The sequence below is a fragment of the Peromyscus eremicus genome, chromosome 16_21, assembly GCF_949786415.1.
Source record: "Peromyscus eremicus chromosome 16_21, PerEre_H2_v1, whole genome shotgun sequence".
In the NCBI taxonomy this organism is placed as follows: domain Eukaryota; kingdom Metazoa; phylum Chordata; class Mammalia; order Rodentia; family Cricetidae; genus Peromyscus; species Peromyscus eremicus.
This window is the reverse complement of record NC_081432.1, coordinates 2,543,936-2,562,180: the sequence shown is the minus strand read 5'-3', so window position 1 is coordinate 2,562,180 and position 18,245 is coordinate 2,543,936. Positions and strand designations below refer to the sequence as shown.

The 18,245-nt window shown below is 53.3% G+C and overlaps 1 protein-coding gene across 4 annotated transcripts in view; it reads left to right on the top strand.

Moving 5' to 3' along the window:
- The first annotated feature begins 251 nt into the window (after positions 1 to 251).
- The window catches only part of Tnxb (tenascin XB), a 62,008-nt gene continuing 44,014 nt past the window's right edge, over positions 252 to 18,245 (top strand). For all 4 annotated transcript variants that reach the window (XM_059281796.1, XM_059281795.1, XM_059281794.1 and 1 more), the window contains exons 1-4: positions 252 to 447; positions 10,553 to 10,936; positions 11,234 to 13,075; positions 13,471 to 13,586. In XM_059281796.1, coding sequence (XP_059137779.1) covers positions 10,561 to 10,936; positions 11,234 to 13,075; positions 13,471 to 13,586 — 2,334 coding nt within the window. In that variant the 5' untranslated portion in view covers positions 252 to 447; positions 10,553 to 10,560. The remainder of the gene's footprint in view (positions 448 to 10,552; positions 10,937 to 11,233; positions 13,076 to 13,470; positions 13,587 to 18,245) is intronic.

Genomic DNA, 18,245 nt, shown 5'->3' with positions numbered 1-18,245 from the left:
AATGTCAGGTTGCTCAGAAACTATGGTGGGGAGAAGGTTAAAAATGAAATAGGGAAAGGACATAGGGATAAAAGAAGGGACAGAGGGGTTGAGATGAGGGTATTGAGGGGGCGACTCTGGTCCTGGACAGGGAGGGGGGCTGGTGGGAGGGGCTGGAAGGGTGGGAAGACCTGCCCTATCTCCGCTCCCCTCCCTGACCTCATGCTGGCCCTCCCCTTCTCCTCCCCCTGCTTACTGCAGGCTCCCTGCTTTTCTGTCGCTGCTGTGCGATCAGCAGTCCTGGTACTGGCTCCAGGAGCCTCTGCTGCAAGAGGCAAGTGAAGGGTCCCCCTAAGAGTCCAGGACTGCTGAGGGGTGCTTACCCTGCCCGAGACACTCCCTTTATTGGGGTTGGAACTGAGCAGGTTCAGAGGTGTAGCAGCCACCACAAGCCATCACACTCTCCAGGTAAGTAACAGAGCTCTGGGAAAACCAGAGCGGTGGTGAGACAGAGGTGAGGGATTTCCCTCTGAGCGCTCCAGGGCTGCAAGGTCGCAGGAGTGCCGTCCAGGACAGGGACTGTCTGCTCAGCTCAGAGAAAATGCAAGCAGACACTAGAGGTGTGTGCAGGAGGCTAAGGCAGAATGTGGTGTGTTGCACACACCAGGGTTTGGAGGGGGTGCGGGTACCTGAGAGGACCTGGGAGCTGTGGGACTCCAGGAGTCAGGTGGGTACAGCTGTTGATCAGGAGGTGGGGCTGCAAGGAGGACCAGGCTGGGCTGAGCTGTCCAGCTGCACGTTGGGGGAAAAGCACTGTAGATTTCGAATGCTGGGGCTGGAGTTGAGAGCCTGGTGCCAGGTTGGGGCAGAGGAAGCTGCTTCCCATGTCCAGAACGGGGATTCTTCAGGTAACTGTGCAGGAGTTACAGGGGCTGAGAACAAGGTCTGGGAGGTACAGGGCTTTCGGAAGTGCTGAAATGGGACAGAGTGAGGACTCAAGTGCCTGGAAAGGGCGCAGAGCTTGCAGAGACGATCCCATAACTTGTTCTTGGCGAGTGCTCTGCACCCATGACTCACGGTTCAGCGGGCCTGCAGAGGCTGAGTGATGTCCCCACAGGGCACAGGGCTGTGTCTCCATTCGGTCCCCCTTCTAGGCTCCCTGCTTCTGTGTGCCTGAGTCTTCCCACCCACTCCCCAATACACGTGACAAGCCTCGGGTGGGGCGGGCGGGGCCTCTTATCTCGCCTGGAAAGAATTTAATGGCTTAGAAACAACTGGAAGTGGAACTGAGGCGAACTACTGGGAAACAACTAGGAAACAGCAGCTGCTGCAGCCCCGCCCCTGCTTCCCGGACCTCAGCCCCTCCGCTGTCCCTGGCTGCCTCCAACCCCTGGAGACCTAGCACCTCCATTAGTCAAACTTTCTTCCGCTCAAGCCCTGGCCATTGGTGCAGGACCAGAACCCATCTTCCTGTCTCTCACTTTCCTCCTGACCTTTCCCACTGGGGGTCTGGAAATCCTTTCTCTTAATTTTTCTATTCCCACGGCCTATCTGCTTTCTCCCCCAAATAAGAGGTACCAGGACCCCCCAGCTCCTTCTTGCTGGTGCCCTCTTTTCAACTTGTTTCGGCCCAGTATCTGAGCTCCCTGTTTCTCGTGCCTGGAATCCTGCCTTCGCCTCTCATTGCCAGACGTGCCTGGGAGTCGGGGTGGCAGGAGGGGTTGAGTGTGACATTGGAATGGAGCCAGACCCCATCCCTGGAACACCCCTCATGGAAGTCTGTCCCTTTCCCACCCAGTAGGACCAATGGTCCCCAGTGAGTCAAGTGTCAAAGTTGGCCACACACTGAATACCAAGGGTGCTGAGTCACAGTTTGGAAGATGCCCCCACCCTGTCAATCCTCCAAGTATGGAAGGATGCCAAGAGGGTGAGGCCAGCCCCCTAACATATCTCAGAGAGGCATACAGAGAGACACAAGAAACACCCAATTCTCTGATTGCCCAGTGCCAAGAGAAGGGCCAAAATTTTCCAAGCGTTGGGAGGGGAAACAGGATGGTGATGAGGGTGACAGGGAGAGGCTCTGGGGCGTGGTCTTTGGGGGTCACACTTGTCTTCTAGACCAACCTCAACAGCTTTTCTGGAGAAGCCGGTGGGGTTTCTGTACATTTTTCCTGCTGCAGAGACACCCCCCCCCCCCACTTATCTGAGAGAGAAGCAGGATCCAGCTGCTTGAAGAGACTGGTGAACTAGAGAGCCCAGGGGTGTGAGGAAGTGAACAGGAAGCACACACCCTCCCTCCGCACTGGAGAGCAGCTCCTTGTGCTGTCCACACTACAGCTTAGTTCTCAGACTCAGCTGCCCTCTGTCCACTTTCTCAGACACCCCCCAGTGACCAGGTTTGGAGCAGCCGTGAGGGGAGATGGTGGCATGCGTGGCTCACACATTTGCAGAAATGCTGCCTTATTTGTGTTGCTACGTGAACTCACGTACAGGTGCGCTCGGATCTGCGTCTGTGGACAGATACACATGTGCTGCATATTTGTGTGTGCATGCCCCCCATGGTTGGTGCGGGGGTGACTTTCAGGGCCTTCGGCACAGAGTGACGGGCAGGACAGGCCAGAGCTCCCTCTCCCCAACTGCTCTGCTGTCAGAGGGAAGGGCAGCCCTGTCGGTGGCCCTCCTGCCTGGGGCAGGCACTTCATGTGGAAACAGTCTGTCCCCCGGCTCTCCTTTTTATTTCACTCTTTGAGACAGGGTCTTATGCAGCCTAGGCTATTCTGAAATTTCCTGTGTAGCTAAGGCTGGCATTTCTGCCTCTAGCTCCCAAGTGCTGCGATTTCAGACACATGCTGCCACACCTGGTTTATGTGATCCTGAGCTATAATTTAGAGCTGTGCTAGGCAGACACCCCACCAACTGAGTGACATCCTTCTGTCTCTTGACACCAGTCGGGGAGCAGAGTGGCTGGTGGCCCTGAAAACACCTTTCTCTTTGACCAAGAGGAAGCTAGGAAATGTGTATGCTGGGAGAGGGGAGTCACAGCCCTTCCTTCCTGGCCAGTCGACATTCCCACTGCTCACTCGGTCCTCCTGCTCCCTCAGCCTCTCTGCTCTAGACGATCTGGGCACCTGCCAGCATCTCAACCCTCACCCCAGTTCTAGCCGACCCTGCCTCACCCTGCTCCCTGTTCATCAAGCTCTTCTCTGCCTCTCCCTTTCTTCTCAGACCATCCCTCCAGTTGTCTCAGTGAGCCCCACAGCAATCCAGATAAATACTGAGACAAAGAAACAGGGAAACCCTGAGTCTCAACCTCATCACCTCAATTTGGGATTTTTTAAAATTTTTCTACAAAAAGTGCCTCGAGTTACAGCTCAGAGGTGGAACATTTGCCTAGCATATACAAAGCCCTGGGTTCGATCCTGGCACAATAAAAAGGAATAAAATGGATGAGTAACTAAATATCTTCAAGGGCCAGCACGATGGCTCAGCAGGTAAACCGGTGACCTGAGTTCAGTTCCTGGAACCCACGTGGTAAACAGAGAGAACCGACTCCCAAAATTGTCCTTTCCTGACATACCTTCAATGTGACATGTCAGGTCCACACATGAAATAAACAGTCGCAATAAAAAGGTAAAAAATAAAAATTTTCAGGCTGGAGAGATGGCTCAGAGGTTAGAGCACTGGCTGCTCTTCCAGAGGTCCTGAGTTCAATTCCCAGCACCCACATGGTGCCTCACAACCATCTGTAATGAGATCTGGTGCCCTCTTCTGGCCTGCAGGGACACATGTAAGCAGAACACTGTATACATAATAAATACATCTTTAAAAAAATAAAATAAAATTTTCTCCCTCTACACTTCTGTCCCCCCACTATGCGGAACCCAGGCTTGTGCCCTACCATTGAGCTCCACCTCCAGTCCTTTGTGGGTTTTTTTTTTTTAGATTGATGTAGAAAGCGAGGAGTTTCATTTTACACGTTCATCCACACATCCCTGTACTTTTCTCGTATTTACCACATCTCCATTACCCTCGCTAGCCCTTGGGATTTTGAGATGGGGTCTGACCGTGTAGCCCAGACTGGTTTTGAATTCCTGCATTTCCTGCCTCAGCCTCCCAAATCCTGAGATTACAGATGTAATCCTTGAGCCTAGCACAAAACAAGGTATTCTTACACCCCAGAAATCTCCCATCAATGCCTCTTCTGGTCACTCTCTCCCAAGAACACCACATTTCCAGCTCAAAACTGCAGGTTTAGTATCCTCTCTCCTCACACTAACATTGCTTTACTTTCTTTTTTAAAATTTGCTATATAATCTCCCTAGGTAGACCGGGCTGGCCTGGAACTCTGTAGACCAGGCTGGCCTCCAATTTACAGAGATCTGCCTGCCTCTGCCTCCTGAGTGCTGGGATCACAGGTGTGCACCACCACACCCTCTCAAACTTCCTTAATAAATTACCCAGCACCTTTCTTCTCTGGCGCTCTTAGTTGATTAAGAGCCATCCATAGTACTATACTTAATAGTACACGAATTGTAGTTTGTCCTCATGGCTTTTTATTCCACGGCATGAATAAACCACAGTTAATTCAACAAGAGCTGATGTGAGAAGCCTTGGTGGTTCTCCATTGGGGCTGGTGTGGCCGCTTCTGCCATGTTATTGTATTTGGTGGTTCCCCATTGGGGCTGGTGTGGTGGATTCTGCCATGTTGCTGTATTTGGTGGTTCCCCATTGGGGCTGGTGTGGTGGGTTCTGCCCTGCTGCTGTATTCCTAGGAGTCACTGCGGGTTCGGCAGCTCTGCATATGTCCAGCTTTATTACATAGTGTGTCTTCTGCCTGTTTCCCCAAATGCTTGTCCCATCCGGTCCTTCCAGCATCCTCCCCAACTGGTTGTTGACTCTTCTGGCACAGCTGCTGTTCCTACTGGACTTCCAGACCCTGTCCGTGGTCCTAGCTCTGACCTTGGTCCTGTATGACTCCAGCCTTAATGCTAGTCCTGGACTTACACTGAACTTTACCGTCATCATTAAAGTCAATAAATATTTACTGAGCACACTGGATGTGCTGGATGTGGTAAAAACAAAGAGAAATGGCAACACCCTCCCTCCGTCACCTTGACATCTGACGAGGAGCTTGAGAGGAAAGAAAGCAACAGTCCCTCTCTTTCAGGCAGGATCACAAACCACCATAAGTAGTACAAGCAAGAGCTGTGTGGACTGTGATATCATGACGGGGCCTCAGCCTGGTCAAGAGGCTTCTTTGGGTGATGTGGGGTGGAGACTCGAAGGACGCAGTGAGGAGCAGGCATGCTCCACAGAGGTGACTGTATATACAGAGGTTCAGGTTGAGTAAGGAACATGGAGAGTGAAGTATTTCATGAAGACCAGTGGGGGGATGGGTGGTGGGGTGTCTCAGTGGGTGAAGGTGCTTGCTGCCAAGCCTGACGACCTAAGTTCAATCCCCGGAACCCACACGGTGGAACAGAGATGGCTGGCATGTTGGACATCACAAACTGTTTCAAAATGGAGGAGGTGGCCAGCTTATCATTGCTTTTGAGAGAAGTTGAGTTAAGAAGAAGACAGACATCACTTAGATTTTGTAGGAGACCACAGGGGGAGTTGCTGGGTGATTTTGAAGGTGGTGGGGAAGCCAGTTGGAGTGGATTGAGGTGTGCATGCAGACTAGAGAAACAGGAATAGAAAGTGTAGTGAAGTGTGGTGGCTGGAGGTGTGTGATGTCAGGCAAGGATTTGTTTATAATTGCAGGGTATAGCTCTCAGACCCTGACACACAAGTCCTGTGTGTGCAGTTCATTAAGGATGTCCCAGGAATCTCCCCTGTGTCCCCTCTAGTCTACAGTATCCCTAACTGTAATCCCACCCTGTCTCCTAAGAGCACAGATTAGCTCTGCCTGTTCATGTGCCTCGCATAAATAACATCATGTAAAACATCATCTTTCCATGGTTTCCTTTGCTTGGCATGTGCATGGAATTCACTCACACCATGTGTAGCAAAGAGGAAGGTTTTCCTGTTGCGTGATATTCTGCTCTGTCTCTGCCATCATTCATCCAATTGAGTTGCATTTCAGTTAATGTAAATAAACCCTGTGAACAGCCAGCAGTGTGTGGTGGTATGTTCCCGTCATCCCAAAATGTGGGAGGCCGAGGCAGGAGGATTGAAAGTTTAAGATCATCCTAGACTACATAGTAAGATCCTTTATCAAAAGGACAACAGTTTAGGAAAAGACAAAACAAAACAAAACAGCTCAGAGGTTAGGAGCAATGGTTGCTCTTGCAGAGGACCCAGGTTTATTTGTTTATTGTTGTGTTTGTGTGTGTGCGCAGGAGTGCAGTTGCCCAGAATCCAGAAGAGAGCATCTGATCCCCTAGAGCTGGAGTTACAGGCAGTTGTGAGCGGCCCAACATAGATGCTGGGAACCTCTGCAAGAGCAGCTCACACTCTTAGATTTTATGCGTATGTGTATGTTGGTGTGTGCACGTACACGGAGGCCAGAGTTCCACATTGGGTGTCTTCTGTTTCTCTTCACCTTATTCTTCGAGACAGGGTCCTGAACCTGGAGCTCACATGCTGTTCCAGACTTGCTGTCCTGCCCCATCTCCTCAGCACTGCTCCAGGCATACACCGTAGCGCCGCTCTCACGAGGGTGCTGAGGATGAAACCCAGGCTCTAACACTCACAGACACTTTAGCAATGGACCCTTCACCAGCCTCTATTTGGCTCGCTCTCTCTCTCTCTCTCTCTCTCTCTCTCTCTCTCTCTCTCTCTCTCTCTCTCACTCTCTCTCTCTCTCTCTCGCTCTCTCTCGCTCTCTCTCTCGCTCTCTCTCGCTCTCTCTCGCTCTCACACTTGCTCTCCCATTCATGTTTACCTCACATGCTTCTCCCAGTCTGTGAATTGTCTTGTTTTCTTACTGATGTCATTTGGCGACCAGCTGTTTTCAATTCTTGAGCTAGACACACAGCTCCGTGGTAGAGCCTCTGCCCAGCATGTTCCATCCTCAACACGGAGGAAATAAGTCAGGGAGTGGAGTTATCACTTCCAGCAAGGTCCACTGTGTTCATTCTTCTGTGGTTAGGCTTTGTGTGCCTCACTTAAGCAATTTTCACTTACTCCAGTCAAAAAGATCTCTTCCCATGTTTTCTTTTATGTTGCTATGGGAACCTTGGCTTTCCCTTTTATATTTAGGACTATGATCCACCTCACAGTAGTTTCTGTATTTGGATATAAGGTAGGGACCAATCCTTTTTGTTTTCCCTGTATGGCTTTTTAACTGATGAAACATTTATTTATTTGTTTATTTATTTATTTACTTATTTGATTTAGTTATTGTTTTATTTTTATATGTATGAGTGTTTGCCTGCATGTATGTCTGTGTACCAGCTGTGTACAGTATATGTAAAGGTCAGAAGAGGGCATCAGATCCCCTGGAACTGGAGTTAGGGAGGGTTGTGAGCCCCCATGTGGGTGCTGGGAACTGAACCCAGCCCGGGTCCCCTGCAAGAGTGGTGGTAAGTGCTCTTTTTTTTTTTTTTTTTAAATTTTTATTTTGCAATACAATTCAGTTCTACATATCAGCCACGGATTCCCTTGTTCTCCCCCCTCCCGCCCCCCTCACCTTCCCCCCCCAGCCCACCCCCCATTCCCATCTCCTCCAGGGCAAAGCCTTCCCCGCAGACTGAGATCAACCTGGTAGACTCAGTCCAGGTAGGTCCAGTCCCCTCCTCCCAAGCCGAGCCAAGCGACCCTGCATAGGCCCCGGGTTTCAAACAGCCGACTCATGCAATGAGCACAGGACCCGGTCCCACTGCCTGGATGCCTCCCAAACAGATCAGGCCAATCAACTGTCTCACCCATTCAAAGGGCCTGACCCAGTTGGTGACCCCTCAGCCATTGGTTCATATTTCATGTGTTTCCGGTGAGGTTTGCAGACAAATGGATGGATCTAGAAAAAATCATCCTGAGTGAGGTAACCCAGACTCAGAAAGACAAACATGGTATGTACTCACTCATAGCAGGATACTAGATGTGGAACAAGGATGACTGGACTGCTACTCATATCACCAGAGAGGCTACCTGGAAAACAGGACCCCAAGAAAGACATGGGGATCGCCCAATGACAGAGAAATGGAATGAGATCTACATGAACAGCCTGGACATGAGTGGGGGTAGTGAAGGGTGAGGGTCGAGGGAAAGAGAGCTTGGGGGAGCGGGAGATCCCAGCTGGATCAACAACAGAGAGGGAGAACAAGGAAGAGGAGACCATGGTAAATGAAGACCACATGAGAATAGGAAGAAGCAAAGTGCTAGAGAGGCCCACAGAAATCCACAAAGATACCCCCACAACAGACTGCTGGCAATGGTCGAGAGACAGCCCGAACTGACCTACTCTGGTGATGGGATGGCCAAACACCCTAATTGTCATGCTAGAAACCTCATCCAACTACTGAGGGATCTGGATGCAGAGATCCATGACTAGGCCCCGGGTGGATCTCTGGGAGTCCAATTAGCGAGAATGAGAAGGGTTTATATGAGCGAGAATTGTTGAGACCAAGGTTGGATGAAGCACAGGGACAAATAGCCAAACGAGCGCTAAGTGCTCTTAAGGCCCTAGCCATGTCTCCAGCCCCACTGTTCTCTCTCTTTTTTTTTTTTTTTAAAGATTTATTTATTTATTATGTCCTGCATGTTTGCCTACCCGTCAGAAGAAGGCACCAGATTTTATTATAGATGGTTGTGAGCCACCATGTGGGTGCTGGGAATTGAACTCAGGACCTCTGGAAGAGCAGCCAACGCTCTTAACCTCTGAGCCATCTCTCCAGCCCCACTGTTCTCTTTTTAAGTGCCGTAGGAGCTTAGTTATTAATCAACTGACCGCATATGCACCGCTCCTTCTCTGAGTCCTACTTCACCTGTGTGCCCTTTTGTAAAATCTTGGTATTTGACAGTTCTGAGGAAGAGGTGTAGTTTTTAACTGGAGATATTAGAGCTCTTGGGACCCTTTCCCTTCTACTGGGTTGCCTCGTCCAGCCTTGATATGAGAGTTTGCCCCTCGTCTTATTGTAACTTGTTATGTCTGTTCCTTTGATGACCCTGGGAGGCCTGCTCTTCTGAGGGGAACTGGAGGAGCAGTGGATCTGGAGAGAGGTGAGGGAGTGCAGAGGGAGGTGGGAGGAGTGGAGGGAGGGAAGCCTGCAGCCAGGACACAATGTATGAGAGAAGAATAAAAAAATTAAAAGGCGAGCCGGGCCTGGTAGTGCACACCTTTAATCCCAGCACTCAGGAGACAGAGGCAGGCAGATCTCTGGGTCTGAGGCCAGCCTGGTGGACAGAGTGAGTTCCAGGACAGCCAGGACTGTTACATAGAGAAACCCTGTCTCGAAAAACCAAAGTAACAAACAAACAAACAAGTGAAAAGGCTGGCTGGAGAAGACTTAGTGGGTGAAGGTATTTGCTGCCAAGCCTGAGGAACAAAGTTAAATCCCAGGGGTGACTGAAAATTATTCTTTGACCTCCACAGGCACACTGTGGTATGCCCAGCTCCCCAGAATAAACTAACAAACAAACAAATGAATAAATGTGTTTTTTAAGGCTAATGGGAAGGATTGCATTGAGAGTGAAGGATTAAAAAGAGAGGGGGAGCCGAGCAGAGTAGTGCCTGCTGCTCGTCCTGGCAGAGGTGGGAGGAGCAGGTGTTCAAGGCCATCCTTGGCTACATAGTGAATTTGATGCCAGCCTGAGCTACAGGAGACCTGTGTTAAAAAAGAAGGAGGCGGTGGAGGTGAGGAGGAGGAGGAGGAGGAGGAGGAGGAGGAGGAGGAGGAGGAGGAGGAGGAGGAAAAGGAAAAGGAAAAAAAGGAGCTGAAGAAATCCTTCGCCTGTGGGAGTCTGTCAGACAGTGGGCACTGGGGAGCTGGGTCTGGGTGCTTGGGGAGGCCTTGACCTCATCTGCTAGACTCCCTTGGCACAGGTGTGTTGAGTGTGGTCTTTATCCAACCAATGTCCCTGCTAAGTACCTGTGGCAGAGCCAGGACAAGTGAGGTCTCTGTTCTCCCTTTTAGTGGTGGGAGACAGATAAACACACACACATACACACACACACACACACACACACACACACACACACACGTCCAGGCCACACTAAATGTCACGAGGAGTGTGAACGGGCCATAAGGATACCCTTCCTGAGTTATGCCAGTTAAGGGCAGAACTGTAAGAGGTCAGCTTGTGAGAGTCAAGGAAAGAGCATTCTAGACAGAGGGGACATACAGCCCAGAGGACCTGAGGCTGGTTTGTGGAACAACAGGAAACCAGTGTGAGGTGTGGAGTAGGATGTGGGAGCCGAACCAGTTAAGTAGGGAAGAGAGGGTGAGCAAATGACTTAGAAAGTGGCACAGACCAGCCCTGCCCGAGAGGCTATCCCTCAGGCTAGGCTCCTCGTCTGCCTGTGAGTTGAGATTGTTACCTGCAGGTGTTCCGCTGATGTGCTGGGGACAAGGGAAATCAACTTTGTTCTCCTCGCTGAGTCAGTTCTCACACTTGCCCTCTCTCCCTTCAGCTTCCCGAATGATGCCAGCTCAATGCTCCCTGACCTCGATCCTGACTCTCCTGGTGTTGCTTGGCACAGCCAGAGCAGGTCCTTTCTCTCCTCGGTCCAATATGACCCTCCCGGCCCCACGGCCCCCTCCCCAGCCGGGGGGCCCTTCTTCTCAGCTGTATGAGCACACTGTGGGAGGCGGGGAGAAGCAGGTGGTATTCACCCACCGCATTAACCTGCCGCCTTCCGCCGGCTGTGGCTGTCCGCCAGGCACTGAACCCCCAGTGCCTGCTTCAGAGGTGCAGGCCCTGAGGGTCCGGCTGGAGATCCTGGAGGAGCTGGTGAAGGGACTCAAGGAGCACTGTTCAGGAGGGTGCTGTCCCACGGCTGCACAGGCTGGCACCGGTGAGCAGAGATGGGGGGCATGGCAAAGAGGAAGGGAGAAGAGGATCAGGATGGGAGAGGCGCCTAGGCTGACATAAAGGATCTTGGGATGAAGGAGAAAATGTGCCGTCTCCCACTCCTTAGAGGTGAGGGATGCAGTGAAGGGTGCAACTTGGAGGCGGGAGATGACTAGAGTCAACCCAAACACTCGCAAGAGGGCATGTATGCTAAGCAACTAGGAGTTAAAGTGGCCTTCTGAAACTAGACTGGCCACCGGCACTAATACGAGCTGGGTCTCGCTTCTCCTTCCTGCACCAGGCCAGACCGATGTGCGCAGCCTCTGCAGCCTCCACGGTGTCTTTGACCTGAGCCGCTGCGCCTGTTCCTGCGAGCCTGGCTGGGGTGGACCCACCTGCTCAGACCCTACAGACACTAAGCCGCCCACGTCGTCCCCGGCTGGCCCAGCCGCCAGGACCTGTCCCGATGACTGCAACGACCAGGGTCGCTGCGTGGGAGGACGCTGCGTGTGCTTCCCGGGCTACAGTGGCCCCAGTTGTAGCTGGCCCTCTTGCCCCGGAGATTGTCAGGGGCGCGGGCGCTGCGTGCAGGGTGTGTGTGTGTGTCGCGCTGGCTTCTCGGGCCCCGACTGCAGCCAGCGCTCCTGCCCTCGCAACTGCAATCAGAGAGGACGCTGTGAGGAAGGGCGCTGCGTGTGTGACCCAGGCTACTCCGGTGAGGACTGTGGGGTGCGAAGCTGTCCCCGGGGCTGCAGCCTGAGGGGCCGATGTGAGAATGGGCGCTGCGTGTGCAACCCAGGCTACTCTGGTGAGGACTGTGGGGTGCGGAACTGTCCCCGGGGCTGCAGCCAGAGGGGCCGCTGTGAGGACGGCCGCTGCGTGTGCGACCCTGGCTACAGTGGTGAAGACTGCAGCGTGCGGAGCTGCCCATGGGACTGTGGCGAGGGAGGCCGCTGCGTGGACGGCCGCTGCGTGTGCTGGCCTGGGTACTCCGGCGAAGACTGTAGCACGCGGACGTGCCCGCGTGACTGCCGGGGCCGTGGCCGCTGCGAGGACGGGGAATGCATCTGTGACGCAGGCTACAGCGGCGACGACTGCGGCGTGCAGAGCTGCCCCGGGGACTGTAGCCAAAGGGGCCACTGCGAGGACGGGCGCTGCGTGTGCTGGCCCGGGTACACAGGGGCGGACTGCAGCGCGCGCGCCTGCCCACGGGACTGCCGGGGCCGAGGGCGCTGCGCGGATGGCGTGTGCGTGTGTCATGCGGGCTACAGCGGCGAGGACTGCGGGGTGCGCAGCTGTCCCGGGGACTGTCGCGGCCGGGGGAGCTGCGAGAACGGCCGCTGCGTGTGCTGGCCCGGGTACACAGGCCGGGACTGTGGCACGCGCGCCTGCCCTGGTGACTGCCGCGGGCGCGGGCGCTGCGTGGACGGCCGCTGCGTGTGCAATCTGGGCTTCGCTGGCGAGGACTGCGGGAGCCGTCGGTGCCCTGGGGACTGCCGCGGACACGGCCACTGCGAGGACGGTGTGTGCGTGTGTAACGCAGGCTACTCGGGCGAAGACTGCGGCACACGCAGCTGTCCCAGCGGCTGCAGGGGCCGCGGCCGGTGCCTGGACGGGCTCTGCGTGTGCGACGACGGCTACACGGGCGAGGACTGTGGCGTGAGACGGTGCCCTCGCGACTGCAGCCAGCAAGGAGTGTGCCAGGACGGCCTGTGCTTGTGCCACGCCGGCTACGCGGGCGAAGACTGCAGCATCCGCACCTGCCCGGCGGACTGCAACCGGCGCGGCCGCTGTGACGACGGGCGCTGTGTGTGCGACCCAGGCTACACCGGCCCTGCCTGTGCCACGCGCACCTGCCCAGCGGATTGTCGTGGCCGTGGGCGCTGTGTGCAGGGAGTGTGCCGGTGTTATGCCGGCTATGGTGGTGAGGACTGTGGACAAGAAGAGCCTCCTGCCAGCGCCTGTCCCGGGGGCTGTGGGCCACGGGAACTGTGCCGCGCAGGCCAATGTGTGTGTGTTGAGGGTTTCCGAGGCCCAGACTGTGCCATCCAGACATGCCCAGGTGACTGTCGCGGCAGGGGAGAGTGTCTCCAGGGCAGATGCGTCTGTCAAGATGGCTATGCTGGCGAAGACTGTGGGGAAGGTGAGCCAGGTGCCTTCTCCCATACATTGGGGCAGGAATAGGGATTCTGGCTTGCAGAGGCCTGAGGCCTAGGGGCCTAGAGGAAGAACAGAGGGAGTTGTTCCTTGTAGAGTGGGAGGAGGGATCAGCCAGAAGGACCCCACAGTGGAACCACAAGCACATGCCAGTGGACTTTTAGATCTGACCTTTAGATCTCTAAGCAGAGGGTTGTCTTTAAACAGTTTTTATGTTTAGGACATGGGAGAAGTTGAGGGACACGCCCAGGCCCTTTTTGGGCCCTTTCCAGTGTTCCCCAACCTGAGTTTGGGCAGTGGGAACAAAGATGTGTGACCCTGAGTGAGCCATGGCTCTGCCCCCAGCTAATCAATCGGCTTTTCCTACTCTATTCTGGGCAGAGGTACCAGCCATCCAGAACATGAGGATGCATCTCCTGGAGGAGACAACAGTCCGGACGGAGTGGACCCGGGCTCCTGGTCCTGTGGATGCCTACGAGATCCAGTTTATCCCCATGGTGAGGGGAAGCAAGGGGGAGGTTGGTTGGGCAGCATAAGGGGGAGGGGGAGGGGGAGGGCTCACATCACGCAAGAAGTCACATGTCTGGGTCAGCTCTAAATGCCTTCTTACCCTGCCCCAGCCTGGCACAGGGGCCTCAACACTGGTCCTGGGCAACTAGGGTATTGATGGTGATGGTGAGCTCACTACTCCTGGCTGCTCAGTGCACAGTGGCCGTTGCTGTTAGTCTTCGTGGCTGAGTCCAAGTCCGCCCCCGTTCTACACACACCCATTTGCATTGGCTGGGCACCAGCATCTGGGGTCCATGGTGGTCTCCTTGTGCCCCGTGCTCAGAGTGCTCAGCTGTCACCTCATCCCAGGCAGCCCCTCATCCTCTTCCTTCCTCCCCCATGCTTTGTTTTCAGATTTAAATTTGCTGTGCTTTGTACATGCTTCCCAAGTCGGGGAGACCCATTGCCCACTCTGGACCCACTGACATTCCCTCCGAGTTGCTGTATATTAACCTGCACAAACTGTCAGTGGTTTTGATCCTGTTTGTTTAAGTATCTTTTCAGTGCAAATCTCAGAGGCTCAGAGCAAAACCTTTAGAAAGTATAGATAAGCACTCCAGGTGTGGTGGCGCACGCCTTCAGTCCCAGCACCCAGGAGGCAGAGGCAGGTGGATCTCTGTGAGTTCCAGGCCAGCCTGGTCTACAAAGCTAAGCTCCAAGACAGGCAAGGCTACACAAAGAAACCTTGTCTGGAAAAAAAACAAAAAGAAAAAGAGAAAAGAAAGAAATTATAGACAAGCAAGCAGAAAGGCAGGACAGAACGAAGGGAGGAGAGGAAGGGAAGTTAGGATGGTAGGCAGCATTCACTGCCCACCCTTCCAGTCTATATATAGGCTCCGCTCAGGCTCTGTTCAGTGTTATCTTTACTGGTTTAGACCAAGCTGTCTGGGCCGTCACAACAATCCCGAGTCCCTGACTTGTTTTCCCAGTCCCGTCAGTACTTCTCCAGGCACTCTTTCTCCGCCTCTAACTTGTTCTTCAGACATTTGGAGCGTAGTGAGGACAAAGCCTGAGTCCCCTCCTCGGGGACTGTTCTCTGCACAGATTGGACTCGGGGTACATGGATACTTCCACTTCTCGGTTACCTGACCTTTCCCACATCATCCCACAAATGTTAGGCAAGGCCACACTTGTGTCCATCAGTCCAGGGGAAACTCCAGACAAGCATACTCCCCGGCCCTAAAGCTCCAGAAGGCCCTGGGACAGAGAGGGACGCGGCAAAGTGCTGGCCGTCATCCTCACCCCAGGGCAGGTCCCACAGAAAATCTGTGTCCTAAGCATCGGCTCCTGCACTGTGGCACAACCAAGATAACCTCCCCCCTTCTCCTCTCTACATTTTTATATGAAAATAATTTAATCAGGAGACAAGAATTTGGCAACTAGAGAAGAGAAAAAATGATTGTTGGCCGCCTGACAGTAAAACAAGCCCGCTAACGTTTTACAAAGTGTCTCTCCCACTCTATCGCATGTACATTATTTACATAGCTCTAATCTGGAGGGTGGGACTTTTGGAAGGAATTTTCCTATGAACCTTCAGGGTAAGGAGAAATAAAATAAACAGTTGAGATAAGAGAGGCCTTCAGGCTGTGTCGTCTCCTGCTCCAAACACACGCAGCCCCATCTTTGGGTGTTGTTGAGGGGTGCGGCTTTTGCTTGGCCTTTGTTCTGAGCAGGGTGGTGTAAGCTGGTCTGTACCAAGCCTAGCTCTCAGCCCTTCGCCTCTGCTCTGGGCATAGGACCCTTCCAGGTCCTCTGTGAGGCTGTATGTGAAGGAAGTTCCTGTAAACTGGTCCTTAATCAGACACTCGGTCCATGCTCATCCCTCAGACATCTTTATTTGCTTTTTGTGGAGACTCTTGGACCTGAGCCTTTTGCTCTGGCCATGATCTGTCCATCAGCTGACATGGAGCCTGTTCTGCAGCTCTCTGTCACCCACTCCATCTTTATCACAGCCTGTCTCTTCCTTGTTCCTGGCAGCTTTTCCCCCCCAGAAACACTCCGTTTTCAGAACTCAGGACTCCCACTTCCTCCTGTGTGTGTGGATTGCCACTGCGACTCAGTGTTCTAGGACCTGGGTATCGGTGTCACCAGGGAGCTCGCTGAAACATTGTCACAGGAGTTGCTTCCTCCATCTCAGGATCTGAGTGAGAGGCGTGGGGGTGTGGAGGTGTCAGGGACTCGTTGGGACAAAAATTCTTCTCGTTCATACTCATGGCCTCAAACCCTAGGACTGTCCCCTCTCTTCTACAAGGTGTGAGAGAGTGTGACCCGAGGATCCTGAATGCTAGTCAAGTGTTCTCTGTGGCCGGGAAACTGGGCTGTCCAGTGCTCACTGGGACACAGACCTGGACCTCAGAAGACTTTTTCTTGGGTGTCCTGGAGTGAAAGGGGAGATGAGAGCTAGGTCCTCTCAGGGGATCATCCAAGCTAGACTTTCCCTGTGGGACCCTGAGGAGGCTGAGACTGAGACTCAAGTTAAACAGTCACCAGGAACAAGCAACGAGGAGCCAAGCTTTACCAGGGAGCGGTGCCAGCCGCCAACATCTGGCCAGAAAGCCTGCCTCAGACCCTCAAGACAGGGCTGGGCAGTGTGGGTGAGGCTGGCACGGGGACTTCCAGGGAGGAACCAAGAAAGAGGTTGATCCAAAGAAAGAAGAACTCAGGATGGGTTTGCTTTAGTGAAAGATCTCAACATTGGGGCATACACTAGAAGGAGAGACAGATCGGGGGGACTATGGGAAGTGGGAGGATGTCACATGTGCTGGGTGAAGGCCCCCCAAGGCCCCACAGAGTTGGAACTGTAGGAGCAGGGCAGGCTTCTCTGTACCCAGGGGAACCTTTCCACCCAGCAAGGAGTGTCACAGCTTTAGTTCATCCTCACCCAAAAGCCTCCACGTGGCTTCTCATCTGGTTTTTTACTTTGGTATTTACTATGCTTTTTTGGTTTAGGACAGTTCCTTTCAAATTTTCCAGCCCCATTTGGCTGAATGGAGGTGTCCCTACCACGGCCAACATAGCTAAGCGGAACAGAGCGTCCTCAGCGGCTGTCCTTGCTGGACAACCCCACACAATGCAGGGCTGCTACGGTGCTCACAGAGTCCAGCCTTCCCATGTCCCCAGCAGCTGGCACTCTGGGGGCCTGCAGGGTCACCCCACATAATCTCACGACCTTAAACACACACCCAAAGGATAGTTGTTGTTGTTGTTTTCTGGTGGATATTTACCACACATAGAGATTGGGGAGGGAGAGGTCTACATCTGGCTAAGTTATGCCCAATCCATGACAGGGACGGTGTCTTATTTTTTGAGTCTCCAACACACAGCATGGTGGCAGGTGTAAACAGCGTTCAGGAAATGTGCTATTAGAACTTCGAGCAGGTGGGCCTTTCTTTAATGGGTGTGTATGGCTGCTGAAGAGACAGGAGAATGTGTAAAGGGACACCCAGTCACACACAGGCAGCGACATCCCCAGGGCCAGCTAAGCAGATGGGAAAGAGGAGGGGCACAGAACACCCCTGCTCTGCCTTGTCTGCTCTGAAAGAGCGTGTGTCGGAGTCACCAGGGAAACTGGAGGGGAACCTGGGTCAGGCAGAATTCTGGCAGACAAGCAGGGATTGCCCATGAGAGGGGAGCCTGGGGACACACTGCCTGGCTCAAGCCTCTCTGCATTTTTATATTTTTAAAGATTTATCACCGGGTGTGGTGGCGCACGCCTTTAATCCCAGCACTCAGGAGGCAGAGGCAGGCAGATCTCCATGAGCTTGAGGCCAGCCTGGGCTACAGAGTGAGTTCTAGACAGCCAGGGCTAGATCTAGATCCACCTGCCTCTGCCTCCCAAGTGCTGGGATTAAAGGCCTGAGCCACCATGCCTTGGTCAGCCCAAGCGCCCAAGCTTTCTTTTTTTTTTTTTTTCTGGTTTTTCGAGACAGAGTTTCTCTGTGTAGCTTTGTGCCTTTCCTGGATCTCACTCTGTAGACCAGGCTGGCCTCGAACTCACAAAGATCCGCCTGGCTCTGCCTCCCAAGTGCTGGGATTAAAGGCGTGCGCCACCACCGCCCAGCTAAGCTCAAGCTTTCTTAAGAAAATTATTTTGGGGGGCTGGAGAGATGGTTCAGTGGTTAAGGGTACTGGCTGCTCTTCCAGATGGTCCTGAGTTCAATTCCCAGCATCCACATGTGACCCACAACCATCTGTAATGAGATCTGGTGCCCTCTTCTGGCCTGCAGGCATACATGCAGGCAGAACACTGTATACATAATAAATCTTAAAAAAAAAAGGAAATTATTTTATGTATAATTATCTGTCTGTGTGTTTGTGTGTGGATATGTGCACACAAATGCAGGGGCCTGAAGAGGTCAGAGGTGTTGGGTCCCTTGGAGCTGGAGATTGATGGTTGTAAGCCGCCCCGTGTGGGTGCTGGGAACTGAACTTAGATCCTCTGCAGGAACAGTAAGCTACCTCTCCAATCTTTCCGCTCTCCCGGTGTGCACCCTGCCAGGACACGGTCTTTCTGAGCCCGGAGTCCTCATCTGTCAAGCAGGATTGATAGAAACCTCCTCACAGATGGTCGAGTGAACTGATGGACACAAACCACAGAGAGAAGTCAC